The 24,884-nt window shown below is 31.1% G+C and overlaps 6 protein-coding genes across 8 annotated transcripts; 2 read left to right on the forward strand and 4 right to left on the reverse strand.

The window, feature by feature from the left end:
* Positions 1-1,043, reverse strand: LOC131853853 (protein unc-13 homolog C-like). Its single transcript, XM_059204913.1, has one exon. It carries the CDS (start codon positions 906-908, stop codon positions 174-176), a length of 735 nt encoding a protein of 244 aa, XP_059060896.1. The 5' UTR covers positions 909-1,043; the 3' UTR covers positions 1-173.
* Positions 1,044-2,371: 1,328 nt separating this feature from the next.
* LOC131853826 (maspardin-like) lies at positions 2,372-4,697 on the reverse strand. The gene is made up of 5 exons (XM_059204880.1): positions 4,495-4,697; positions 4,010-4,250; positions 3,444-3,673; positions 2,837-3,085; positions 2,372-2,509 (listed from the first exon to the last, which is right to left on the reverse strand). Exons 1-5 carry the CDS (start codon positions 4,591-4,593, stop codon positions 2,372-2,374), a joined length of 957 nt encoding a protein of 318 aa, XP_059060863.1. The 5' UTR covers positions 4,594-4,697.
* A 514-nt stretch (positions 4,698-5,211) lies between these two features.
* Positions 5,212-8,040, forward strand: LOC131853871 (peptidyl-prolyl cis-trans isomerase 6-like). Its single transcript, XM_059204947.1, has 4 exons — positions 5,212-5,496; positions 6,469-6,676; positions 6,979-7,163; positions 7,706-8,040. The coding sequence occupies exons 1-4, from the start codon at positions 5,404-5,406 to the stop codon at positions 7,835-7,837; spliced, it is 618 nt and encodes a 205-aa protein (XP_059060930.1). The 5' UTR covers positions 5,212-5,403; the 3' UTR covers positions 7,838-8,040.
* On the reverse strand, positions 7,765-9,031 carry LOC131853870 (tetratricopeptide repeat protein 19 homolog, mitochondrial). The gene has a single exon (XM_059204946.1). It carries the CDS (start codon positions 9,012-9,014, stop codon positions 8,037-8,039), a length of 978 nt encoding a protein of 325 aa, XP_059060929.1. The 5' UTR covers positions 9,015-9,031; the 3' UTR covers positions 7,765-8,036.
* An 889-nt stretch (positions 9,032-9,920) lies between these two features.
* LOC131853793 (transmembrane protein adipocyte-associated 1 homolog) lies at positions 9,921-15,779 on the forward strand. Its single transcript, XM_059204832.1, has 6 exons — positions 9,921-10,283; positions 10,355-10,650; positions 11,279-11,536; positions 12,434-12,620; positions 14,630-14,761; positions 15,432-15,779. Exons 1-6 carry the CDS (start codon positions 10,195-10,197, stop codon positions 15,604-15,606), a joined length of 1,137 nt encoding a protein of 378 aa, XP_059060815.1. The 5' UTR covers positions 9,921-10,194; the 3' UTR covers positions 15,607-15,779.
* A 4,880-nt stretch (positions 15,780-20,659) lies between these two features.
* Positions 20,660-24,282, reverse strand: LOC131853777 (serine/threonine-protein kinase PRP4 homolog). Of its 3 annotated transcripts, none has more exons than XM_059204814.1 (3): positions 24,186-24,282; positions 22,739-22,962; positions 20,660-22,464 (listed from the first exon to the last, which is right to left on the reverse strand). In XM_059204814.1, exon 3 carries the CDS (start codon positions 22,399-22,401, stop codon positions 20,692-20,694), a length of 1,710 nt encoding a protein of 569 aa, XP_059060797.1. In that variant the 5' UTR covers positions 22,402-22,464; positions 22,739-22,962; positions 24,186-24,282; the 3' UTR covers positions 20,660-20,691. The 3 variants fall into 3 exon arrangements, with proteins under 3 accessions (XP_059060797.1, XP_059060798.1, XP_059060799.1); XM_059204815.1 differs by having other exon boundaries at positions 24,198-24,281; XM_059204816.1 differs by lacking the exon at positions 22,739-22,962.
* Between the last annotated feature and the right edge of the window lie 602 nt (positions 24,283-24,884).

Genomic DNA, 24,884 nt, shown 5'->3' on the forward strand with positions numbered 1-24,884 from the left:
TTTCTTTAGCTTAATTGACATTTGATCTAATTGTTTACGAAAAATATATTTAAAACATAATTCGTGGGTAAGATAAAAAATAAGAATTGCTAGGGTAAAACAAAATAGAAAGTGCGTATACTACAGTGATACAGTAACAAGAAAACTCAACATAAAATAATAATGTACAATAACTACTTTCTAAGGCGTTTAGATCGAGCCGTAGCAACAGAAGGGTCTTTGGCAATAACTGGGGTCGATGCAGACTGTACTGTTGTGGCTGGCAAAGAGCTAATCAGCTGGTTTAGCTCACTACAACAGCTTATGCGATGCCTTGTACCATCACCATCAGCGACAACGATGTAGCCATCATGCGACCAACACTTTTTAATGCCAAAGTGTTGGCGAGCTGCCATGAATACGCTGTGTCTGGCCGCAGTCATAAATTCTGACATGGTGATCCCGCTGCCCTTAAGTTTAGTCTTAGCATACCATACCTCATTCCTTACGTCTAAGTCGCGGAACTTCACAACTATTGGACGAGGTTTCTCTTTTAATGATCGACCAAGACGATGACACCGAGAGATTTGACCTGCAGTGAAGTCCTCTATGTCCAGTTTGTCCATAATGATCTTTGCTACCACCTGGGCTACAGATTCCTGTTGTGACTCCGGCACTCCATGCAGCAACATCATTTTGCGTCGACTACGCATCTCCATCTGTTCTTGTTGGCGGGCGATAATTTCCACTTGCTTCTGAAGACTAGTGAGTGCAGTTGTGATAAAGCTTCGGAAAGTGACAAAATCAGATTCAAGTGAAGGCACAGTAGCTGGTGTGTTGTTCGCCTTCCGCAACTGGTTTTGGAACTCAGCCATAGTCTTATTAAAGTGCTCCATCATACCCGCCATTGTATTGTGCAGTGTGTCCATTTTATATGATATGGAGTGAAAAGAACGAAAGGAAAATTATCACAGCAGGTAGATAATAGATTAAATTTAGAAATGCATATAAGTAAAATTAAAAATCTTTGTGTTAAATAATTAACAAATAAATTTTAAATAGAGAGGTGTAATATTCGTCTGTTGTGTTTCACAGCTACCCACAAAAAAAAAAAAAAAAAAAAAAAAAAAAAAAAAAAAAAAAAAAAAAAAAAAAAAATTATTCTAAGTTAGATTCTTTCAAAAGTGTATATTTATTATTTATTTAGTACAACTGTACTTTAACTTAACGTACTTTACTGTACTTTAACTTAACATACAGTAATTTAACATTATTTTTCTAAAATAAAAGTAGCCTAAGTTACTCCTTATTACATCAGCTACCTGCCAATAAAAGTCGATGAAAATCGGTCCAGCCATTTCAGAGATTAGTCGGAACAAACAGACAGACAGACAAAAATAGTAAAAAATGTTATTTTCTTGTATGTACCATATTTCTATTCATATGCATCTACGGTTATTTAAATATTACAAACAGACACTCCAATTTTATTTATATGTATAGATTGTATAAATATCTTATTACTTGTTTTCTTTGTTAGTCATTTGTTCTATTTATTGTGTACAAAATTGTCTCCCTTATGTATAGCCACTTAAAAGTATTCGATTACTAGAAAACATAAATGAACAAATCAACTAAATAGTATATAATCTATACAATCAATAATATCAGTATAAATATCAACAATGTTATATTTTTAATATTTACACAATTATAATATAAGTACATTATTCATATTTATAAATTCTTTATAAGACAAGATATCATATCCACCTTAAAATATAAGTAGGTGGATAGAACAATCCATATATATTTATAGAAGTAAATTCCAAAGCTTTAATTAAAGATTTATAATATATGAATTGCATGAATGAAGGATTACATTCATGCCCATCTTAACTATTTCTTACATAAGAAGAAATTAAAAACTGTTCAATGAAAATAAGTACTATAAGTCACACTACAGTAATAATCAATACAATTTGAACTTTTCTGAAAATACAGTATAAAATTCCAACCTCTATAATGTAAACTCAAGCCCGGCATACTTCTACATTTACCTAAGCCATGCTATACATGGACTATGGCTTAAAGATATAGGGGACAGTATAATCTTTATTTTAGTTAAATGGCAAACAAAATTTATAGATTAAAATAATATTTTTAGATAGATAATTCTGAGAATAATTTATATGAAGAAATATTCTTCAGGATATGCTTCCATCAAATTAAGTAATTAACAAAAATAATTTTAAATATTTTAATATTAATCAAATGACCTTTATGTACCTACTTTTTCACCCTGATAAAGCCAACAGGTATTTCTGTTCACAAAATGAAAAGTAAGTATATAATAATCACCACAACATAATAATCCATGTTAACCAAATTTTTATGATATTTTCACGAACTTATCCCTATTAAAATAACTAACGGAGCTTTCATCATTGTCGTTGGAAGACGTAGGCATCTTATGAAGGTTTAAATAAGACGCCGTTAATTCCGTGTTATCAAACTGTCGTAGATGAATCTGAAATTAAAATTCAATAATCAATAAATTAAAATATCCAATATTATACCTACTATATAATAAAAAACAGAGTAAACATATGAAATGCTGAACTAGTTGAACTGCGCATCTTTGTTTACATCACATTTTCTGTCAATTTTATCTATTGGTGGGCATGATGTTGTATGTAGTAGTTCTTATGATTAGTATATTGTTCAGCTTTATTATATTAGTATAGATACCTACATACATGACAAAAGCCATTATGGAAATACAATATGAAAATAATAGGACAAACCTCAAAGAGAAACTAATTACATATAAAAAAATTTAATAATGTATACTTACTAGTAAATGTAAGTTTACTTCATCACTTCTACTCAAATATGGAAAATTTCCACCACTTTTAAGATGGGCTCGTTTTGCATTAGGATATGTTTTGTATAGGTCTTCACGAACTTGGGAGCTTAAAGCACTCTCATCCCATACATCCATTATGGTTATTGGAATGTTGGCCAATTCTTGTGACTGGACACTATTTGGACTACAGTTCAGAGTTAATCTTGATGCTAACTCAGACTGAGTGAGAGATTCTAACTGAAATAAAATTGTAAATTAAACTACTCACAATATTACACATTATGCTACTATATTTTTATTCTGACAATTTTAGATATTGTCAAGTAATTAATAATTACTAATGATTACTGGCATTAGTTAGGTCCAATTGTTGTATGGATTAAATATATTTTTTTCTTATATTCTAGCCCTTCTATTCCATGATCCTAAAAGTGAAACCTTTTTAAAATCAATCAAGAAAAACAAATCTACAAATACTTATAAAATTAATAAAAATGGTCAATCTCATTTTGATATCAGAAAGAAAGAATTTAGTAGGTATCTACTTATCATTTAATAAATATGTTATCTATGTATTTGAGTATATGTTACTTACTCTTTCCACCATAAAATCAATCGATTCAGTCATTCGCCTATCAACTTTGTCAGTGGTAAAATTACCCATCAACATTCGTTTCAACACCAGGGAGGGCAAGAGCCAAAAGAGAGCAGAAGAGTCATTATATTCAAAAACAGATGTGTCAGTAAATGTATTACAAAGTATAAGTGAAGCCACTCTGGGACAATTCTTTGTTAGTTCTGCAAATTTCTGAGCCATGAATCCTCCTAAAAAATAAATGCATGATCATTATAGAAAAATTTCTTTCGTAGTTAAGTTTTTCTATATTGTCTGGCAAACTCTTAAATATGAGGAGTTGGATTAGTTATATTTTGTTTCTCAAAATTACAACATAACTCAAATATATACTCCATAAAAAATATATACAGATGAAGCTCTTTCATATGAAAGTTACATTTCTCTTTGAATTGGAGATTTTAAAATCTACAATACATATACTTAATCACATTTGTATGTATGCAACTTTAAAAATATCAGACTACCACCTAACTTATGTCCATAAATATATATATAAATACATTTGAGTAAAACAAGTTATTCACCTAATGAAGCTCCAAAAACATGTACTTTATCTAATTCTAAATAATCTATGAGCCGTTTAAAACCATCACACCATTCTTTCATGTTCCAATAAGCTGGAGGTTCTGCTGCAATTACTCTGATGCCTCTTGATGCCAAACCCATGACTTGTTTATAGAAAATATCAGCTGTCCCAGATACAGGAGGCAAACATATCAGTGGACAATTCACAGACTTAGGGCCACAGTCAAAAATTCTCCAAGCCTGTAACAATAATGAAAATGTGATAGGATTTAAATATTGTACACTGTTTATATTATACAAGCCACAACATAAATATAAATTCCTAATATGTTTCTGCAATCGGCCTACTTTTAACGTTACTCATGATAATAGACATAATAAATATAAGTTCTCACAAATCTTTTACGCCATAGAAATTATAAGATGCCATCATATATCCAATAGTTTCAGTAGGTAAAAAAAGAGAACACGTTTATTTACTTACCTTGATACCATCTGAATCAACAACTATTTTTCTCAATGGTATACTACTACGAAAACTAAGATATTCACTGGATTGTGACAAATCACTAACATAACTCATTGTTATGATTTTAGAAACTAAAATAATAGGGTTTAAGATAGATGGTATAGTAGACGATATGTCTAATTATTTAAGATTTCACCATTTTATAACAATAACAAACTAAAAAGTGAAGTAAGTATACAACCTTCAGTTCAGTTTTATAGCGTATTTTTTTATAGAAATTTTGGAAGTTGGATGCAAGTCTTTTGAAACCCTGTATGTATGTGTCATTGTAAATAGTGACGATCTTGATTTTCTCCCAAAGTTTCCTCGAAATCCCTACGAAAAGAAATTTTAGAAAAATCTCTAAGAACTAATCACTATATACTATTTAGTTGTGTTTCATCAGGGATAATTTCATCACAGAACAACAATATCCTAGCGGAGATTTCATGCTTCATTCACAAAAATATTAAATATTATATACTTTATATTTATTAAAAATTCATTATAACTCGGGTATTGAAATTATGTATTGGTTTAGTAGAAAATATATTATTTATATTTCAAAAGCACACAACTTCATATTTATGTATCTCGGAACGTCCCCTTTACAATTGATGATTGACGTCAGGTGTCCGCTTGAATATCTGACGTGGTTTTTCAACTATTTCATCTCGCTCACTCATCGCTTCGCATACACGTTCAATTCAAACACAAATACCTATTTCCTTAACGCATTACAACTCTTCTTCTCAAGTCGCGACTCATTTCACAAGCGACTTCTGACCTGTTTATAACTTTTAGATTTATATTACCCTTTGTGCCAAAACAGAATTTTATTAAATAATAAAAATAGCCAGGAAGAAAACAAAACTTATTATAATCATGGTCGCAATTGCAACAGCGTTATGCTTTTTTATAATTTTTACGACTGCCCGTTCAGATGAAGCCCCCAAGGGACCTAAAGTTACTCATAAGGTAAGTTCAAGCTGAAGTATACATACAAACTACTAACATGATAAAATAATAATAAAACCATAAAATGGTTTAGTTATAAGTTGATGACCGGCGGTGTGGTCGGTGACCTTTGTAAATGACGTTTCAACTTTCAAAAGTTTGGCCTTTGTCTTAACCAACCCACAATATATTATAGATATCCTTGTATAAACTTTCGTGTAAATATTTACTTAAATTAATTTAATCCGGTCTACATCTGTTTCTGAACTAACAATTGAGTACCAAAGCTAGGTCATATCAATCAAAGTTAATATACCCATTGTATTGTAATTCAAGTCTATTGCCCTATTTATTATTGAAATAAACTGTTCACACATACCAATGGGTTAGACAGGTTTGGTAAAAGGATATAAATATTATGTATTAATATAGTTTTTATAGTAAACAGCAGTTTTTTTTATAGTAGTATATATGATTTTTAGTTTTTGAGATAAAAAATTTCAGTTGATATATAGTTGTAGCATAGATAAGATAATATTATATGATGTAGTTTACTCCTGTCTCTCTGACTGTTTTGGACACAATTAGTTTGTTTTGAGAGATATGATATGTATATCTATCTATATTATATGTATCTGTATGTAGGTGTACCTACAAAATGTGTGTTTTTAATTTGAGCATCTTTGGATGGGCCTCAGGCTCACTTTACAAGTTCTTATTCTATTTAAGATAACAGGTTTAAGTACTGACATATAGAGTAGTCATATTGTAATATTGTCTTACGGTATTACTTAATATATTGTTTAAAGAACTATATTATTGTGTTAACAGATTTATAAAACAACTATTCAACTTAAAGCAATGTATCACTGTAGGTACCTGTATGGTATGTAAGTGTATTCTGAAATGAATTTAATTTACTTAGAAATTCAAATACCACATAGATAAAAATGCTACCTTTTCTTACAACAAACATTTATGTTTTCCCAACAGGTAAGCTTTGATATGTCTTTAGGAGATGAACAAATTGGCACCATTGTGATTGGTCTATTTGGAAAAACAGTCCCCAAAACTGCAGAGAACTTCTTCCAATTAGCACAGAAACCTGCAGGTGAAGGATACAAGGGAAGCAAGTTCCACAGAGTCATTGACAACTTTATGATCCAAGGTGGTGATTTCACAAAGGGTGATGGTACAGGAGGTAAATATTACAACTATTAAACACTATCAAACAATGGATTTATAATTATGGACATAGTTTGTGTAATAGATGCCATTCATACAAAAGTAAAATAATAAGACAGTTTATATGACTGTAAGTAATGCTGAAAACAATAAAATTATGATATCTGGAGCACCACAACTAAAGAAATAAATTATACCCTTGTAAGGGAGAAAATAAGTATATTTAATAACAGAAACTTTATGATTTAGTACTAAGTAGTAATTACAATTAGAAAATTCAAATTTCAGTAAAGAATCTAATGTGAATCATATTTACAGGTCGCAGCATTTATGGTGAGCGTTTTGAAGATGAGAACTTTAAACTTCGTCACTATGGAGCTGGCTGGTTGTCTATGGCCAATGCTGGAAAGGACACCAATGGTTCCCAGTTCTTTATTACCACCACAAAAACACCCTGGTTGGATGGCAGACATGTTGTATTTGGAAAGATTTTAGAAGGCATGGTTAGTAATATTTTTATTTGGTAATGTAGAAACATCACAATATAGGATTAGTTACATGCTCAGTATCATATCTGACAATAGTGACCCAACACTTATATACTTATTTTTCAGTTTATGTAGATTTTAAAAACCTTTTGTATGTAAATTACATTTTATTTTTTATGTGGTATGAGACAAAAACAATATTGTATATGATATAGAGAAAATAATAGTTTATTTTAAAACAAGATTCTCTTCCAGGAAGTCATGTAATTAAGAATTTCAATAATACTTATTTTACTTAAACTTTCTTTCCAAAATAAAACTTATAACATAATTTTATATCCTTGTGATGGTGGATTAATAATAGTCTGTTTCCAATCATCACCTATTTTATATCCCAGTGTATTAAAAGAGATTTCTGAAATAATAAATTTAAAAATAGAAAATTACTATAATTTATTAAATAAATAATACTGTCACATTCCAATATTCATTTCTTGGATAATATTATGTTAAAATTGATTGTAGCAATATGGTATAATGTATATATTATCCTACAGGACGTTGTTCGCAAGATTGAAAAGACTGTAACTGGAGCCAATGACCGTCCAGTTAAGGATGTGACGATTACAGATTCTCGTGCAGAAATTGTTCCAGAACCTTTCAGTGTTACAAAAGAAAGTGCTCAATAATTAAATAAGTTTAGATATTATATGCCTAGTATGCAAATCTCTCTACTATTGCATTTACATTAAGTATATTATTTTTCTGTCACTTTATTTTTGAGATATAATGTATAATACTGATTTTATAATAGCAATAGTTTTATTTGAGAACTTCATTTCCAAATAATAAAATTGGTTTGTACAAAATAAAACAACCATTAAACTATTAAGTTATTTTTTTTATTTGACTGATACACAACTCTGCTTCTTTCTTTACTTCATTATTTTTAGACATTACACCTAGTTTCCATCCAAAGCCACAACTTTTTCTTGCTTCATTGAGTAAGTTTTTCTTCATGTAAGCTCGTCCTAAATTAATATACATAGTTCCTAATTCTATATTCTCATTATTTTTTCCTAATTGTATAGCTTCATTGAAGTAGTTGATGCTTTCATCAGTTCTTCCCAATGAATCACACACAGTACCTATATCATTTAATTGAACTACAATGTGCTCTTGTTCCACATTGGGTACTTGTTTCATTCGATCTAATGCACTAGTCATCAACTTGAGACCCTGTTCATATTGATTGCATTCTATGAACAATCTACCATACCAGTCTTCAGCTATACTCAGTAATTTCAGTATATCTGAATCAGGATTAATACTTAAAGCTTTATCTAATTTTTCTATACACCAATCATAACCTAACTGAGCTGTTGAATAATCTTTTTTCAAATGGCTTATCCTGGCTAACTTCACACTAATGTGAACAACTCTAACATCATCTTCTGTAGCACCATCTGACATTATCCTCTGTGTAACGGCAATAAATAATTGTTTTGCTGCATCCAGTTGATTTCTTTCAAGAGCCAAATTAGCCATAACGTCGTAAATATATGTAATGCCAAGTTGGTGTTGGAATTGCTGAGCTTGTCTTAAAGCTACATGAAGAAGCTGTTCAGCTTTTTCGTAATCGCCTCTCTCAATAAAGAGTACGCAGTGTTTGATTGTAAGAATGAGCTCATCTTCCATGCTAAGTTTCTTTTGAAAGCCCAGCCATGTAAAAAGAGAAAAACCAAGCGCAATCGGTGTTGAAGGTTTATAAGTGGAGGTACGATATGAACGAAAATCTGAAATCACTTTACTAGCCATTCTAAAGCGTGAGAAACCATTCCATATAAATCTAAATTTATTAGACATATTCGAATTTCTAAGGAATTCAAAATAACTTATATAATAGCTTTATATTTCAATGTTATAAAGAACAATACATTATTATGCTGTTATGTAATGTAATTTCTTCGCCACTTTGTTTTTATCTATAGTCACAAATTATATGGGGATGTTATGTATCGCTAACACTACTACTAAATATGTTTTAGTGTTTTAAATTGATTTATATAATAAACCTATATTTCAGTATCATAGAAGTTAGAAACATGTTTATGACAAATGTCAATTAACGATATACAGACAAGACAGTAGTTTGCGGCTATGTCGCAACGTCTCGCTGAGACCTTAAATACGCGATTATGCGACATAGCCGCATATTAAATAAATTAATCCGATATTTAATAAAAATCATAAATATTTTAAATAAGACATTGTAAAATGTATCTATATTAATTATAAAGGAAGGCTTTCGTAAGTACTTAATTACGGAATAAATAAATACTAATGGAATATGCCCCGATTCTTTAAACTTTTTTATATATAGTGTAATAACCTCATAAACGATTAGTTCATTAATTTTTTTAGTTGAATTGGTTCAGAATTTTTCACGAACTTTGTCATACTGCATTATTATTTTAAATCTGATAGCACTTATATCATATCATTGTCATTGTGAAGTACCGAAGCAAAGAATATACTTGTACCGAAGTCTCTAGAAGAGATCTTATCAAAGCCTGTACTATTCAAGACTTTATTATAAATTTATTTCCAACTGTGAAGAAATTGTAATCCTTTTTAAGTATTTGTACTTTATGTTGGTTTGGATACAAGTTCTTTTTGGCGCTGTATCCAGAGCCGTACAATATTAATAAATAAAAAAAAATAATTGTCATTCATTTCATTTTCTTTCATTTTTCTAATCTTTATCTATCTACGATATTAATGTTCTGTGGTGTCTATCTATACCTATTATTTATTGCGTTTGTTGTTGGTTTCGTCATTGTAAATTAAATTAGAAAGCAATTTAACTAATCTGAAAAAACGGGGTGATATATGTTCTATAATGGTAGAATTAAGTTAACGTTACGACGTACAATTATAAAATTTGATTATTGGAAAAGTGAATAATACAGATATGTATCACTAGCAAAGTGCGCGAAGGCTTTAGCTTTCGTAACAGCCCTGCTGGATAATAGAAACTAAGAAAATGTATGGAATTAACGGAACAGATTATCCGCCTGTTACAGAGGACACCTTTTGTAAATACGTTTTGTACTATGAAATAAATAATTCGAGGTATAACTTTTACCACAATATCATACAGTTGATTTTTGTTGACTTTTGTATTAATTCTGTATTAATTTCAGGGTCCGTATATGGGATTTGATAATTTTGATACCAAATGCATTATTTGTGCTATTCTTAATAGTAAGATTTAATAAGGCTCAGTTGAAGTTGCGTGCAACCAGCAGTCCCATATTTTTGACGTTTTATGCATTGGTTTGGGGAAACGTGATCGTTAGCTTAGTGAGATGTGCTGTGTCTATGACAGTGAATGCAGCTATGCCACTTGGCGGGCTGGTGGATAAAGTGTTATGGGTCACAGTGAGATTCTTTCTATTGGCTACAGAGATGAGTGTTGTGATATTTGGTTTGGCTTTTGGTGAGTATCCTCATTCAAATAATGAAATTTTAAAACATTCAGAGGTGTATCAACCTTACAAATGATTAAATTTTACTGTGAGAAAAACTAATGCTCCTAAGAATATTCTTCAATTCTTATGCCTGACAGGTTCAAGTAGCAAACTCTAAGACAAGGCAAACACAAGAGGTCATCATAGGTCTCAGTGTCACAGGTTTAGACACCTGGAAATGGTGCAAACTTTTTAATTTAAGAAACCTTTAATAAGGTAGATTTGTGCAAAATTGTCTGTGTTTCCTATGTCTCCACTATTTTAAGTATGTGTTGTGAGATATGTTTTGGTGGAAGGGTATTATTGTGAATTTACAGACATAAAACCTTGATTCTCCAGAATGGTAATCCACGAGTAATCAACCAAGGCTATCATGGGTATATGTTAATGTGGTATCCATCTTATATATTATTTCATTTATTAATAACACATTATGTTAATATAATTTGTAAATACATAATAACTATGAATATTGAACTAAATAGTTTTTTAAAAGTATTTTTGATGTAGATATATATCTACCTATAACATATTAATATTTCATCTGGTGTGAATATTTGGAGGTACATATGTCATTCAGTTTTATTATAATTTTAGGTCACCTGGATAGCCGCAGCAGTATCAGATATGTGCTCCTAGCTACATCACTTATATCACTGGCATTCACTATAACACAAGGCACATTGGAAATTGTGATGCCTGATGATATGTTCCATATTGACACAAGGGATTATAATCTGTTTGGACATGGCGGAATGCTGTTCTGGTTCACATCATCACTGGTGTTTGCTTTCATCTATTTCCTAATATTGCTACTGCCTTGGATTCCATTGAGAGATTATTTGGCTTTACCTAGTAAGTTTCGTAATGTAATGTGTTCATAACTTTATATTTGAAGGGCTAGTTAGAGGTGATTCATAATATATCTCCAATATTTTATTAATCACTTCTAACTAGCTTTTCATGTATCAAAATGATATTTATGAAGATAATTACATGGTGTATGAATGGTCTGGGTTATTATTATTATTTAATAATATGTATATGTGGAAACCATCCTATTCATGATATTGTATTTAAATATGTAACTAATTAAAATGTGTAAACCATTATAGCTTTTAGCTATATGTTGATACAGATATAAATGTAAACAGAGCAATAACTTGTGATAACATTGTATACATATTTCCTTCAAACTTGAATGGTGTAATTTATGGTTTATATTATTTGTGCTATTAAATTGATGTTACTATCAGTGATAGGTTATTAGAAGTTAGATCTATTACCTTCATTAGGAAAATACTTAATATAAATTACCTAAATTTTTTTGTAGATTACTTAGCATCATAGCTATATTTTAGGTTTTTATCTTCTACCTAAAACCTAAATCTAGTACATTATATCCAACGATTTTAGCACTTTATTTAATTTAAATATTCACTGTCATTACTTTCGCTATGACAGGTTTCAGTGAGGTTTTTTGCTAGGACCTCGTAACGCGTATACTACATTTACAATACATTGTGAGCATACATATTCTATTTCTTCTTTACATAGAATACACCTAAACCACTACAATAAACACAAATGTTTATGCTAGAACCAAACATATGACCATCAGAAATATAGTGGTGTGTTAAACTATTAGACCATTGAGGCTTTTAATGCATAAATAATTGAAATATTAAAAAATGTAATAATAGTAGAATTAGAATGACTCCAACCCACTTTATTAAAATTTTAACTTTCCAGCTAAACTATCTTTCTACTTGTATGTGCTACTGCTTGCACTCCTTGACACAACTCAAGCAGTCGGCGCAGGGCTCCTGGCATGGGGCTCCATGCAATCAGGGCTGTGTGTGGTAGATGTGACCACTTGGCTATATTTTTCATTATATACGCCACTTGTATACCACACATTCCTCAGCGAGTTCTTCAGGTATTTTTATACAATTTCAGTTAAATAGTTTTTTTAACTAGACTTTGCTGGAGGCCTTCTGGATTACGAAAGCCTTAAGCATTATAAAATTCTGAAGCTTGTGGCACCTTATTGCCATTACTGGGGACTGAAATCATGCCTCTAGTGACACCTTTCAAGTATTGATATTGTAGGAATAAGGTGCACATATATTATTCTATCCTTTTTCTAATAATATTAAATGTGTCTGTACCCTGTTTCATTACCATATTTCACCTATGAAACCACACAGAAATAGGTAAAACAGAGGTACTTAGATGACTTTTATACATAATATATATCTCTGTAAGTAAATAATAATAACCATCTATTTATTTATATCACTAGCTGTACCCGCGACTTCGACTGTGTGAAATAGTGACCTTGACCAAATAATGAAAAAATATTTAGTAATCTAACCCAATAGAAAAGTTTCATCGCTCTGGCTTCATAAATGAAAATTTCCATACAGAATTATATACAATCCAATCAACAGCCGAAAAAATAAGTTTCAAGTTTCTAGTTTTAAAAGTATTAATACTACAAGTATTGACAACAACATACAACATTTCAACTCCCCTTTTGACTACCTACTCCCCATTTTCATTAATTATATTTAATAATGAAAATGGCCAAAAACAGTAAGATTCACGCTTCAACCCTTTAAAAATGACTATACTTCTATATAACTTTTTCGCATTAAAAAGTAACCTATGTACTTTCTCAGGCTCTAGACTGTCTGTGTACAAAATTTCATTTAAATCAGTTCATTAGTTTTGGCATGTAAGTCAGACAGACAGACAGAGTTACTTTCACATTCATAATATTAGTAAGGTATTTATTACATTAAACCAAAAAAGCGAAAGAAAAAAGTTTCATCGTTCTAGCTTCAAATATGTCGAATTTCCATATAAACTTTTATCTGCTATTTTATTTTACCCCTTGAATGGCCATTTTTACAAATTTTAAATATCATATTTATTTAATAAACAGTTTAAAAAATTCTTTGACTTTTGAAAATTGGCGGTCCAGTTGGCCAATAACATAAAAAAATCAAAATAATAGAATAATAGATGTGATATTCGAAATTGCAAACTGTCTCTACTTGCGCGAACCATATCTCTGACTATTCTGGCCACAAGGGAGGAATGCGTATTACGATCCTGAATATCTCGGGATGGAACGGTAGGTGTTGTTTCTTCAAAAGATATATTGACAACTTTCTTAATATTATATGTCGTTTTATTCTTCAAAAATATTAATAATGTGTTCTTACGTTCTTGTTCAAGAGCGGGGTCATCAGTTATAGAAAGTAGGGATATTTATAAAATAAAATTGCAGAGCAAACGTTTATATATTTAAATTTATAAGGAGACAACGGATTGACAATAATTAGTGGCGCGCGCAACTTCGCACTCGCGCTGTGTGACATATATTTACAACGCGAAATGCAAGGTTATCTTTATGCGGTTGAACCGCATAAAGATAACCTTGCATTTTCATTTTCAACCCCTTACAACCCTTTTTTCGCATTAAAAAGTCGCCTAAGACAGTTGTTTATACACGTGATTATTTGGCATAAATTAAAAATTAATTGCATTAGTGATGTAATATATTTTTTTTATATTAGAAAAATAAAAGAGAATGAATACCGTGAGTTTCATTACATTTTTTTTCATGGATGATAATGTAATGGGGCACCTGTCTCCGCTAACGGTTTACGCTGGCGGGGCACCTTTGGAGCATGATAAGATGAGCATGAGGTCCGGTCAGCCCGGTTAGCCCATCGTGACAAATTCACTAAGAATTATCACAATAACACATAAAAATATCACGATGGTTTCCAGGAGGAACCGCGTGGAGGTCAACCTGACCGGGTGCTAGCAATGTAGCAATAAGATTATCAATCCAATCCAAGCAATCCCCTTTCCCCCTCGTCACATATTCGTTATTACTTTCAAAATACAAAACGTCATTTTGTATTTTTGCAGTGTTTCACAGCCAAGTATAATGTTCTCATACAAGGCTCAAATGGACGAGCCCATGGATGACGATCAAGTGTCTCTGCCACATCAGCAGAGTTTTAGCTCACTCAAGACGGATTCTGACTACATTTACCAGGTATAATAATTTTGTGGCAAATGAGTACATATATACTATTATCAGGATGAGATAATCAGATAATGGGGCTAATTAAACAGAATTTTTTTTATTGAAATAAGCAATTTCAAGTAGTTTTTAATGTCAATGGGTATGTTTTATCAGGCTGATCTTAAAGAAAAAATGAAATTCTTTTAGTGTTTCGTTCAAAGCAGCTGCGAACTGTATAACTAAATTTCTAACTGCAACTACAAAATCGCCAAACTAACAATTTCAGTTTGCTTCATATGAGAATTGTTTTCACTTACATAGTGAAGCCACGGATAACAGAGTTGTTGTTAATTTTTGAATCGTAAACTATACGTAACATTGTAGGTAAAACAATTTACAATGCCCTCTTAAGGTGAAATCATAGAGAATATGATTCATCGGTTTGCAGTGTTTTCCCTTAACACTGACTCAGTAAATAATCGTTACGTTTCATTCAGTATATGCAGTATTCCAATAATTACATTTCTAAATATTAATTTTTTGCTGTTACTTGGATCAATATATATATAAATTATTTACTGCATACTTAACACCCAGTAGAAAAATAAAATCTAACACTTTTAATGAATCTGAAATCATATATTAATATAGATCTTAAATGTATTCTACTTCCATGATTGTGTTTATTTTATTTGCATGTAATATTTCCCAGCAGAGTAATAGCGTGTATGACAGTACGCTTTTTGAAGCGGAAGGTACAACTCCAATGAACCCAGTGTACAGCGCGTCTCTCCAAAGCCCCGATTCAATAGCATCAGGCCAATCCATAGAAATAGGAGCACCAGGCTTTCAAAGCCAAAACATGCTATCGACCTAACAATGGAATAGATAGTAAGAATAAACATCCAAAGAAAAACATTTTAGAACTACATACTATTAATAGAGTATACTAAAAAGCGTTAGTGCTACCTACTTAATGTATCAGGTATTGGTTACGAGTTACAACTACTTAGAATCTCTATACAACATATTTTAAGTTCTTCATCTATTCACAGCATTGTGCAGCTTCCTTTGTGATAGTTAGAGCCAGTGATCAAATCATCTCTTAAGACTGTATTTCATCCCATTTCTCTTTTAAGTAATATAGTCTATTTGTAATGGATCCATCCAAAAATCTGACATTAGAATATATTAAAAATTACTTTAAGTACCTATGTAAATAATTGCAAAACCATTTAATTAAACATGCTAATTATTTCTTTAATCACCTATATTTTAATGTACTAACAAAAAACGGTATTAAAGTTACAGTAAAAATATGTTTTTCAGTAATGTTGTATGTTTCCCTAAAGATTTGATCCAAGCATATGACTTTTAATCTTGAAAGACAACATCTATATAAAGTAGTCTAGTATTTAAACAGTATAGATTGAAATCTAAAATTGAGTGCATGGATCGAAAACTTAGGGCGTAATTATAAATAAATGATAGTATAGATTGGTTTTGATAATGTAAACAATAGCCAATTATTTAAAACTTAACATAGAAGAGAGTGGTTATAGTAATTTTGCAATGCATAACAATTATTGTAGAGCCTCAAAGATTGAATAATTATTCACATCAAGATATTTATGGCTTTATCAGAATCAATTATTTGTGAATTCTGTAAAAATAACAGACCTTAAGTTAGTTTATTTATATTGGGTGAAAGCAAAATAACATAATTCTACTTAAATATGTTTATATTGTCAATTTAATTTTATGAATTTCTATTTTTAATGTAATCACCACCGACCGAAGATATAGAATTGTTGGAAAATAATTTAACAACAAAAGTGTTTTTTTATATATATAATTTATAGATCTGTGTAAATATTCTGTAGCACTTCATCCTTCATTTTAAGTAATAATTAGAAAGGTTTCAAACTTGTGGGAAACAAGGTACTAGTACAGTAAACACTCATCATACCGGTGCATTCCTATTTCACAAATCAGAATATTGCACGTTATATATATCTCTCTATTTGTATATACAATAGATATTCTAATATAGATGATGGATAGACACGAAGCTTGGTAACAGATTGAATAAGCTTATAACAAAGCGTAAACCGTTTATTTTGTCAAAATATATTTGTTGCAATATTAATAAATAGTACATGCTAATAATGTACTTTTTTTACTTTATGTGTTACAAGGTATATATAAAACAGAGATGTTGCCAAATTCGTAGAGTTATAAATTTTAATGTTAACGTCGAATATATTTTCATATCGTTTTGCTACCTCACTGTGTTATAAACATATCTGAATTTCTCGATTTTATAATCCATTGCAACAGAGACGAAAGCAGTGTTCTGTCTCACCTTGATAGTGGGACAGAGTGAATTATTTGATTCTAAAAATCAAATTACATAGCAGTATTTACAAAATTGTTTTTATAGGTATTACGTATCTATATTTGCAGACATATATTATTTGGAATAAAAAGCTGGGTTTTATGTAGTTTGCTAATAAACCAATGTGCTACAGACACTTTGTAGATAGTGTGCCTTCGTACACGAGTTGTTTAGGGTGCAGTCGTACAAAATGAAGATCGTAAAACATTCGCGTCACCATGTGCATGGCTACCCTTACGCTACTACTGAGAGTGCGCATGCTAAGTTTGTTAGGATAGTTTTAAAAATAAAAAAAGCATTATTGTATATATACATTATGTAATTATTTTACTGTGATGGTATACCCACTTATTTTGTTGTTGTTTTTATATTTTCTTTATTTTACAATACTAGTCTGATGGAGTTTACGACAGTGGAACTATATTTGAATATTACACTTATCTTTATTTGTGATTAGTGATAAGTTCACTTGTAAGGATTTTGTGATTTATTATATGTAATCCAATTGTATTAACTTTATGTTAAAAACATAATTTGCGGATCTTGCAGTTTAGTATCGAATGTCAATTGAATCTTTTCTGGCTAACCCTAATGGTCATGACTATTGTCAATTTTTCCTTTATAAATTGTGATAATAATTCACATAAGTCCATGTGAAAGTTAAGTGATATTTTGGTTGATGGCATATATTTTTATTGTTTTGTCTCATCAGCAACATAAAAAGGATTACTTATATGATATGTTTGTTTTATTTCTATATATGTTTGTGTATTGTATATGAATATTATAAAAGAATGATTGAAGATTAAGTTATTGCATAACGTATACCATCTTTGTAGTCAGAGGTAGTTAAGTGCGACACCAAAAAAATATTTGTATAACCAAATGTGGTTCAGACTGATATTGCCGCAGATGGAAACATCGATAACAAAGCAAATTAATCCGAGAGATGGCGGTAGTTTCGCATACTGTCCACTAGGATTTAATTATAGCTATACTTTTACAAAGTTGAGCATGTACCACGTGACGTTCATGTTTCTGACTACCGTGTTTGACAAGCTTTTGCAACATGATGGATTCATGAACAACAATATAAGATGCATGTTATATGTATGCATATTATTTTGAAACGGGACTAATTGGTTTTTCATGATACGGTGCATCTTCAAGAAAATTTTAAAGAATTTCGTGTATCATAAAGTACTGCAATAAAAATAAAACTTTATTTCGAACAAGTAAAAATAAAATGAAATATATTAAGTTGGTATCATAACAAAAATATGCAATTGTAATTTTTTATTGACTATTAAACTAATTTTATTTTTTGACAATGTAATTATTGACTTAATAACTTTCTTTTATCTTACTAGCTGACCCGGCGTCCTGAATAACAGAATAAGTATTAAATAAACTAATAAATTAGAGAATCTACTGTTAGGCGTTACGAAGTACGCCGGGTCAGCTAATCTAAATTTCACGCCAACGTAGTCGCGGGAACAGTTAGTGCTTTGTTTTTTTGTTGCTATTTTATTGTGCTCAGGACGTGTGCACCTGATTACACCCGGCTCCGGTACTAACGCGTCTTTTCCGGTACTGCTACTCTACAGGTCCGAAACTTTGGAAGACTGCTTTGGTTCATCCGATCCCTAAAAAGGGAGATCGCTCAGATCCAGCTAACTATAGGCCCATAGACATCACCTCCTTACTCTCAAAGACCATGGAGTCGATTGTCAACCGTAAACTCCTACGACACCTATCAGTTGATTTCTGATCGTCAGTATGGCTTTCGCCAGGGTCGCTCAGCTGGTGATCTTCTAGTGTATTTGACACATCGATGGGCAGAGGCTATTGAGAGTAAGGGGGAGGCCCTATCTGTTAGTCTGGATATTGCGAAGGCCTTTGATCGGGCTTGGCACAAAGCTCTTCTTTCAAAGCTACCATCCTTCGGGATGTCTGCGAAGTTATGCAAATGGGTCGCCAGCTTTCTCGCTGATCGGAGCATCAAGATCGTTGTCGATGGTGCTTGCTGCGACCCACACTCTGTGAATGCTGGTGTTCCGCAAGGCTGTGTGCTGTCTCCGACTCTGTTCCTTCTGCAATGACATGTTACAAATTAACAACATTCATTGCTATGCGGATGACAGTACCGGAGATGCCTTGTACAGCGGCCATGCTAATATGTCGCAGGCAAAAGTTATAAGAGTGCCGGAACAAACTTGTGTCCGAAATCGAAACTTCTCTCCATCAAGTTTCGGTTTGGGGTCAGGAAAATTGTGTTCAATTCAACCCCAAGAAGACACAAGTTTGCGCGTTTACCGCTAAAAAGAATCCATTTATCGTATCTCCTCAGTTTCAAGACACTCTCCTTGATGTGAAGCCAAATCTCGAGGTCCTTGACGTTGATATATCCAGTGACGTTCAGTTTTGCGGTCATTTGGAGGACAAGGCTAAAATAGCCTCAAAAAAGCTTGGTGTGCTCAGTAGAGTGAGACGGTATTTCACGGCGGCCCATCGCTTGCAATTATACAAGGCGCAGATCCGGCCGCACATGGAATACTGTTCTCATCTCTGGGCGGGAGCACCACAATACCAGCTACTTCCATTTGACCGCATTCAGAACCGAGTAGCCAGAATCATTGGTAATCAACGTCTATGTGACAGACTCGACCCATTGGCTTTGCGGCGTGATATTGCATCTCTGTGCATTTTCTACCGCATATATCACGGGGAGTGTTCTGAGGAATTTTTCGGATTAATACCAGCTGCTGAGTTTCACCACCGTACCACCCGCCAGAAACTGAAATACCATCCTGATCATCTAGATGAATGGCGGTCTTCCACAGTGCGGTTTTCTAAAAACTTTTTGCCTCGCACAACCACATTGCTGAATCACCTTCCAGCTTATTCCTTTTTAAAAGGCCGACAACGTACTTGCAATTCCCCTGGTGTTGCCGGTGCTCATGGGCGGCGGTAATCACTTACCATCAGCCGTGTGTGTGAGTGAAGTGAGCCCCCTGTTATAAAAAAAAAAGTGGGAAACTACAAATATTCAGTGGAAACCTGACCACCCTTAACGAAAGCGTTATGAGTCATAATATCCTCCATCGGTTATGTCCTTCTTCTTTATAGATTTACCGTTATTGTCATTTGTATACCTGCATCATTACGATGAGTGTAACGCCTCTAAACGAAGCATCATTAGGCAATAAATAGTTTGGATATCATTTCGATGCGTAGTTTTGTTTGTTTAACTCGGCTTTTAACACTAGTGTCGCTTTAACACAGCGGTGATCCGGTTTTCGCCCTGAATATTTGTGGTCTCACACACAAATATCAGGCACTGGTAACGTAATTAAAATAATATAAATCCATTATGTAATGGAATAGAAAAACCACGTCAATTAGACCCGAATTTGCATATTTAGGAATTATGATTATTTCTGATGAAAAATGTTAATGCCAATATCATTTTTAAGAAGCCTAGTATGAAATAAAAGAAAATGTTTTTAATTAACAAAAAATATTTATTCTCTTTGACCTTTCTATATATGGTTTTCTTTAATATCATTTTTGTATATCTTGAATAAACGAATGTTTTATACAGTCTGAAATAGACATTCTTTGGTGAGCGTCATATACTAAAATTCTTTCTAAGAAATCTTTTAATTGACTAAGTTTCTTTTCATCAATTGCAGTTAAATTGTGTGCGAATTTTTTAAGTACAGTCTGTAAATCTTTAGTGGCAGAAATGTTAATTATTTCAACTACTTTTTCCCTACCAGTTATTTCATCCTTTTTATGCAGAAGGAAATTATTGTTGTAGTTGAAATGTTGATCTTTAAATTTACCTTTTCGTATTAATTTAGTTGGAATTTTCCCTCTGAAGTCCATAAAACATTTCAACATTTTATTATTAGAGCTTCCAGTAAATAGTATTTTTCCAGTTGCCATTTCGAAAATTGTACATGCAGCCGACCATATATCTACACCGTGTTTGTATGGTATACCCAATATTATTTCAGGTGCCCTATAAAATCTGGAGACTAAATATGGCGTTGGTTCATTATCTCCAACTTTCGAAGCTGAACCAAAGTCACACAATTTTAAAATATTTTTTTTTTCATTTACAAGAATATTGTCTGGTTTAATATCTGCATGAATTATATCAAGTTTTTTTAAAAGTCGCAATGCTAATATTAGTTGTCTACTATAGCTCATTAATGCTTCCATATTAAGTCCATTTTTGCCATATTTTTTAATTACACTTCGCATATCCATATTTAAAGATTCTAGCGCTAAACATAAATGTCCCTTGTGCATAAATTGTCTAATAAACTTCACACAATGATACTTGTCTTCTAAATCAGCATCATTTATTTCTTTTAAAATAGATGATTCTTTTAAGCCAGTTTTATACATCAGATCATTGTTTCTTATAACTTTTATAGCAACATCTTTATTGCCAGCTTTAATATCATGAGCACGAACAACATTTGCAAAAACACCTTGACCCAATATACTCTTAATTGTATATCTATTGTCAATAATGTCTCCAACTCTTGTATTATAATAACCTTCTTCATCATCCCAGTTATCAATTAATTGTGCATTACTTTCATTATCTTGAGTCACAAGTTCAGAAATGTTGTTGGCAGCAAAATCATCTTGTTCAGAAAACATATCTCTTGTTTCTTTAGCAAGTTGTGTTATTTGAGTATTATGTAGAATATTATCAGTCTTAGTGTTGTGAATGGTATTTTTAACTATTTCTTGTGTTTTTACATTTTCTGCTTTGTCTTTTTGTTTGGTAACAAGTTTTTCTAATAATTGTTTGCGCTGTTTTCTTCTTTGTTCTATAATACTTTCTTCATCTTCTGATTCTATATGAGAGTAATCATCAATGCGATCTGGTGATTTGTTTCCAATGTTTTTGTTTTCTATTTTATTTGTATCATTCTTTTTTTTATCACTATCATATTTCCTTTTATATTTGGAAACTGCATAGTCTTCTGAATTTCCATATTCATTACAATAATATGCTTTTTCTTTGGTTTCCAAATTTTCATTATATTTAATTTTTGTCAATTCTTGTTTCAGAGACTCCCTTTGTTTTATAAGTTCATCCATGGTAATACTACATGTGGGTAAAGGTGGTGTTTTCGATTCATAATAATGGTACTTAGTGTCTTCTTTACAATTTCTTTTTTGTTTATATTTTCTGGATTCTTTGAAGCTTCTGGATGATTTTCTTTTAGACTGTTGGTAATCTGCCATGGCTTCAGCTAATTAGACAAATATATGGTATTTTTGTTAGCTCCAGTATATAAATGTAGTTATCTGTAAAGATACAATATATGATAAAAAAAATATTAACAAGTTTTAATTCAAGAAATAACCAAGTATTACAATGAAATATCAAACTTTTTAAAATGTATATTTTAACATTTGAGCATTGTTTTAGCCACATTCATGAAAGTTTCATTTAAGTATTTTAAAAACTAAATTTGTTAAGTACAAAACTACTTAAATGAAAATTATTAAAACACTATCATGAATTTGACTCTGTACTTTAATGTCATTTATAAATTACGGTTACTGTATCATTGATTACATTTCCACCCTGGGCAATATCATCGGTACTCAGTTCCAACATTATTGTTTTCGGAACTGTGTCATTCGAAGACTTCTCATCTTATAATTCATAACTATTGTCTTTGTAGTCATTCAGTCCAGACTTAGGTTCCAGTTTTTGTCACTTTACTGAACCATCCATTTTTATTCTATTCTCTCTGTGATTGGTTTACTTAGCACATCATAAATTATACTAGTTGTTGGCTAGAAAAAATACATAACATTTTAATTAAACAAATGCCATGTATAATATAAAGGACATTTAAAACAAGAAATATATAATAATAAATAATAATAATAGGGAACAACAAAAGTGATTTTATAAGGTACTCATCCATTTCAATGTCTTCTATAATTTTAACACAATCAGAAAACAGTACACATAGCATGAATATACAGTATTTATGCATGTATGTTACATACAATCTGTTTATTTTCCGAGACGAATATAGTTTGCTGCATAAGTAAAAAAATACACATTATGAAATATGAAATTTCTAGAATTACAGTACAGTATGGTTATAGACATAGCATATATAGGACACACTGCACAACAAAGTGTCCCATAGTTATTTAATAATCCCAATACATAACATCATTCTTATATAAATTAAGAAAGATAAAATTATGTTCATATAATGGTTTATACATTAATTGATTCTATATGGTAATTATTACATTAAAGTATCAAAAGCATAAACTTACACAAATATTAAGTAATCAAATTATTATGTTCTATTTTTAAATTAATAATTCATGATATGGGTACTGTAGACTTCAGTTTTTTTATTTTACTAATTATTATTGTCTGTTACAGGATACTAAATGATTAAATCCTACTAACAAAGTATATTTTTTCTATAATTTGGCATATATCATTTAATAAATAATGTATAGAAATACATTAAATTTCAGATTGGCTAATCTACATTCAAAATTTCACGTGTCCGAGGACTATTGCTACCTGGCAAAGTATATGATAGCTTTTTTTTACAACAGACACAGTAATAATTATAATAAACTTGTTGTTTTACAGCACTGTCTGGATGGGTACAAATAGTGAATTTTAGAATTAGGGTTTCTATTACCTTATACCTACTTATTGCATTAAAATTATGTTTTTATGTATATACATAAAAACACAGCAATTCCAATCTTTTAATCCTAACCCTAAAGTTCGGGTTAGGATTAGAGATTGGAATTACTGAATATTAAAAAAAACACATTATGATATTTTTTATAAACAAAATGTTGTGTTTGATGATATATTAGTATGTAACAGACAATAATTATTAGTGGTTTACATGGCGACAGTCTGAAAATTGATTCATTGATAGAAGCAATATTTGTACTGTCAGTTAGCTATATATATTTTACTGATTTAACACACACTGGTTATAAATAACAAAATCAATGTAATATTATACTTTAGAATTTACATAAACACTATTTCCATGCTTAGAGGATTCAAAATTTTCACTTCGTTTTTGTTTTTTTAAGTAATATAGAATAGAAATCTGACGTAACTGGTTGAGATCTTTTTTGGTACTTTTCTTTCTCACAGACTACCTAAAGAACGGTTAAGGAAAAGGCAAAAGCGTCAGTCATACGTCCATCCATTTCAGTAATTAGAATCATTGTCACAAGTGAAATCATTATCTTGGATTCCAATTAAATTTAGCCCAAATTCTCCTTAAAATTTAAACATAGTAGTATTAGTACTACTAGCACACTTCATACCATTGTTTCTATAAAGAATTTGTCCAAAGGAGGAATATACATGACACTTAGGTCCGATTTCACCAACAGTAGCATAAACACGTTCAAGGAAACGGAGTTCAGGGTGAACTCGAAAAAAAGAACGACGTTGATCTCGTTTTACTTTAAATTCACCAACATTATACAGATCGCGTTTACTAAAATGAAGTTTAGATTTTCATTCGTTCACAGTGTTACACGCTCATAAAATAATATTTGATGCAATGGGTAATTTAAATAAAATGATACTAAGAATTATTTATAATTCAATCATGTGATAATTAGGATAAGTTCTTTAATTTTTAATTTAATAAGTACCGTCAACTACAAAGTATAAAACAACAACCTTTACCTATAAACTAGTAAAA

Source organism: Achroia grisella, unplaced genomic scaffold, assembly GCF_030625045.1.
Source record: "Achroia grisella isolate CSIRO2021 unplaced genomic scaffold, CSIRO_AGI_Agris_v1 utg906, whole genome shotgun sequence".
NCBI classification, from domain to species: domain Eukaryota; kingdom Metazoa; phylum Arthropoda; class Insecta; order Lepidoptera; family Pyralidae; genus Achroia; species Achroia grisella.